This window comes from Suillus subaureus (assembly GCF_016647635.1).
Source record: "Suillus subaureus strain MN1 chromosome Unknown BJ212scaffold_460, whole genome shotgun sequence".
NCBI classification, from domain to species: Eukaryota; Fungi; Basidiomycota; class Agaricomycetes; order Boletales; family Suillaceae; genus Suillus; species Suillus subaureus.
Window position 1 is genome coordinate 2087 of NW_024539016.1, and position 4312 is coordinate 6398.

Sequence of the window (4312 nt, forward strand, 5' to 3'; positions counted from 1 at the left end):
TCTTTCGAAGCCGAACCGAGGCCGCTCGATGAAATTGTACAACCGCTCGACAACTTGTCCACATCACACCCAGATTTGTTTATGGTAAGTATCCCCCCCAAGTATGGTTCGCTAAGCAAGCGTATAGAGAACCGGCTCTGTACAACCTGCTATAAAACATCCAACTACCTTGTCACCAACTGTCGCATACCCAGAGGATTTATCATGTCGGTGAGTCATGTAGATAGATCCAGGACACAAACTACTCATACTCACGCCCTGCTTTGCAACACCGTACTCTTTGCAACACCGTACTCTTTGCAATCGCTATTATATCTGCAAAAAAAAGGGACAGTTGTCACTGTCAGTCCTATTGGCGGATATTGATGCTGTCAAAGCAACACCAGTGGCGAGGACAAAGGAGAAACGCATTGTTTGTGAGGATGTGATATGGGATCAAATAAATCTGAAAGTGACAGTAGGAATGCGCCTTTCTTTTATGTGCCGAGCATTGTTCTTCTTGGCAATGTAGTAAAAGTTTATCCACCTGAAATCTCATTTCGAACAGAATGACGTCTGCAATGCCAGCAGATTGCCACCTAAGGTCAACCCCATGAAGCGAAGTCTATTAGCAATCTTGCGTGGAGTGAGATATCACCTTGTAAAGCAAGGCCAGCATTTGCCAGCTCACAAGTGCTGATCAATTGCTTAGAGCAGGACCTGAACCCCCTTGATTGAAATTGTTACCACAGGCTAGATTGGTTGAACTTCGAGACAATCGATTGTGTGTCATAGATAAAATCTTATTGGTTGCAAAAATTCTGGGGGTAGCTGCTTTGATGCAGGCTTGCCACCCTGAACGCGCCCATGACGCGTTCTGACGTGGAATTTTCAGCCCCGTCAAGCTTGTTCGCAACCAAAGATGATTCTTTGCACTTACAGTATACAGTCACAGTGGGCCCACGGCTACATTCCATACTGCTCTTCCCGTCGACATGTGGCTTTATACAAATTATGAGGCGCTAAAGACATGTTTAATCAGATTCAGTGTATTGCAATAGGTTTTCTGATATAAGACATGCATCAGAATCAACAATTCAACCAAAGCTTAAGACCATACAATCCGATTAGTATACTGGGATGATTAACGCGGCACTCTAGTACTGACGACAGCATGGGTGAGGCCTCATCCTTGCTGTGAGTCCATGCACGACAAGCATCTCGTCGAGGATAAGATTCCAGTGGTTTGAGCAATGAACGTTGCATGTCATAGAAAGGATTGTGTTCTGGTGGTGTCGCGTCATTTTCACCTGGCCTAACAACCCTACATGATGTAAAGCCCCCCGCACATCCATAGTGACATCCTACCGCGGGCTGAATACATCATGTGAATGTTTGTGAATACGAAATATGTCCAGGCCTTTAATGGCCCGGCACGCCAACCCGATGAGGTGATTCATCTCGTACGTTGCGGCAATGAATTCTTCCGGATTTTGTGATAGCATTGGTGTAATTTTACAACCTGATTGATGACTCGGTGCCACGTGGAAATATGCTGCAAAGGCTAGTTACCGGGACTGTAGACGGAGGAAGACCATTGTTCGTTCTATACTATGGGGGAGCATTAGACAACGTTGGGCCGTGAAGATGTTGCGCAAGAAGATTCTGGAAAGTATCGTATCAATTCACATATGCGGCTAAGTTTGAAACCTATTTGCAATGCCAAATTGAGTTGAAACACCCTTATGTCAATACTAGAAACTACACTGGCAAATAACAATGGATGTCATATGCGTACAAAGAACTGCCCACTCAAAAAATTCGAAACTTCCCAAATATTTTATCTGCTTTCCTGTCAGTATTAATAAATGCGAGCGATCGGATAACTAACAAATTTATCCTGCACCACCTGAATTGATGGGGAAAGTGCGGGACAACTGTTCTGTTTGTTTGTTGAGCATGTCCGACATCTCTACAATCGTCTGATGGATTTCGCGGATGTCCTTCCCGGCTTGCCTCAAGCGCCACAACGCCTCCATTGTGGGAGCCGAGGCATCTTCCGTCTCTTTGAAATCATCCCTCGCCTTTTGCACTGCTTTTAGTGCGTTCACCATGCTTTCATTTGCTTGGTTCAACGAAACATGCTGGAAGACACTAATCAGGAATGAGGCCTGGGAACGATCTGAAGAGATAAGTTTACAGGTGGTGGTGCGCATGATGGTGCGCGTTTTGCAGGATCTTCCTTGCGCAGCAGCATACATCCTACGAGGGTTGACCAAACAAGAAGTGTGCAGATGGTCATGATGATATCGATGATGATGTTTCGCCCCATCGTTGGGTGGTACGTTGTAGCATCGATGGCACAGCTCAAAATTGACCTCAAAGGGGAGATAAGCATCCATAGATGGCCAAGGGAGTAGGCGAGCGCGTGATAAAGCATGCAGAGCGTCACGAGCATGATTGACACTACGCAGTACTGCAAGGGTACAAGATTAATCTCGTCAAGTTGAAATGCCAACGTTTGCGCATGTTATAAATACATCTTGAATGCTATATCAATTGCGGAAGGCGCAACCGCGAACGGTGTTGGAATTTAGCAGTAAGGAGAAACAAAAGACAATACTTATCTATTAATCAAATTCCAGTGAGACCGGAACCTTAAATTGGAACTATATAGTAGCATTCGGATATCTCCGGATGGCTTGCCTCGCCTAAATCTATTCAGCAAAGTCAATCCTCACCGCGCCGCCCAACGTCAAGATGCCCAAAGGTTGGAATGCATATCGTTTATAAGCGTCCAAGGCTGACCGTTCATACTAGTTTACAAGCCCGGAAAAGTGCTTTCATCATACGCGATGTCACTCTGGTTCTAACCTTGTTGTCTAGGTCGCCATCGTCCTACAGGGTCGTCAGGCAGGCAAGAAGGTTGTCGTTATTAAACAACTCGATGAGGGAACCAAGGAGCGACCATACCCCCACGCCATCGTTGCCGGCATCGAACGCTACCCGCGAAAAGTTACGCGGACTATGGGTGCCAAGAAATTGCAGCGGAGAAGCCGCGTTAAACCTTTCATTAAGGTAAGTACACATGGACCGCGACACGGAGATGGAGATGCGAACTGACATGTGTCATATGTCTTAGGTGATTAACTACTCGCATCTATTCCCCACGCGTTACGCTTTGGAGTTGGAGAGCTTGAAGAACTCAGTATCAGCTGACCACTTCAAGGAGCCATCACAACGGGAGGATGCACGGAAGAACATCAAAAAGTTGTTCGAGGAGCGCTACCAGACCGGAAAGAACAAGTGGTTCTTCCAGGCCCTTCGCGTATGTCTATTCGTGATGCCTGCTGCGTTTAGAGCTGACTGTCTGCGATATAGTTCTGATCGCTTCTTTTTATATCTGTGGTGCTTGGGAGACGACTTAGCAAAACTACATGTACACCACATGTCCCTACATGACGCATGCTCTTTATGCACCATTGCATGATATTTCTACGTGGACGTGATGCTTGCCTGTATATCGGTGTGATTACTGTAACTCGCAGGCGCAAGTCATGCAAGTCGCTATTTATTTAACCAGGCGGTCCGCCCGCCTAGCAGCTTTTGTATCATAGATGCATTTCAGGATTTGTGAACAGATCGTTGTCCGTCATCAACTCAGTGTAGCAATGTGACATCAGTCATCCGAGAGTCTTAAGTTCCCTTATACAAAGTTACGAAATCACCCTAGTTCAATTGACGATTGAACGTTGAGTCAAACGGATCTCAAGTTAGTACTTTGTGTGCTCCTGCCGCTTGTATTGCACTTGTCTCAGCACCTTTCATAAGACAAGCGACTGTTTTCCTTCAAATACCTACGGGAGTTATATATTAATTCTCAGTCTTCGTCTTTGTTTCAAACCGTGTACCATTGTTTCGCTCTGCCAAGGTCAGGATCGTGAGTTTGATTGAGTTGCATTTTGTATCAGGAGCAAGGTGAGTCCGCATCGGCTCCGATCTCAATACTCAGGCTCGAACTACTTCCTGCTTTATAGCTCATAAAAAGGTTGCAAAAATGTCACTTTTTGGTGGTACCACAACGCAACCCTCAACAAATATCTTCGGTACCACGAACACCCAGCAACAGCCTGGGCAGACAACGAGTACCACAAGCACCCAACAGCCGTCGGGGCAGACACTCGGTGCCCAAACCCCAAGCATCTTCGGCAATGCAAACACCCAACAGCAGCCTGGACAAGCAACGGGCGGCAGCATCTTCGGTAATACCTCCACACAGCCATCTACGTCCGGTACAACTTTCTTCGGAACGCCTAGTACGGCGACGAGCACC

At 46.4% G+C, this 4312-nt stretch overlaps 1 protein-coding gene across 1 annotated transcript; it reads left to right on the forward strand.

The window, feature by feature from the left end:
- Positions 1-2698: 2698 nt before the first annotated feature.
- Positions 2699-3671, forward strand: BJ212DRAFT_1416059 (60s ribosomal protein l27). Its single transcript, XM_041337557.1, has 5 exons — positions 2699-2749; positions 2800-2816; positions 2866-3057; positions 3122-3307; positions 3361-3671. The coding sequence occupies exons 1-5, from the start codon at positions 2740-2742 to the stop codon at positions 3364-3366; spliced, it is 411 nt and encodes a 136-aa protein (XP_041184975.1). The 5' UTR covers positions 2699-2739; the 3' UTR covers positions 3367-3671.
- Positions 3672-4312: the final 641 nt, after the last annotated feature.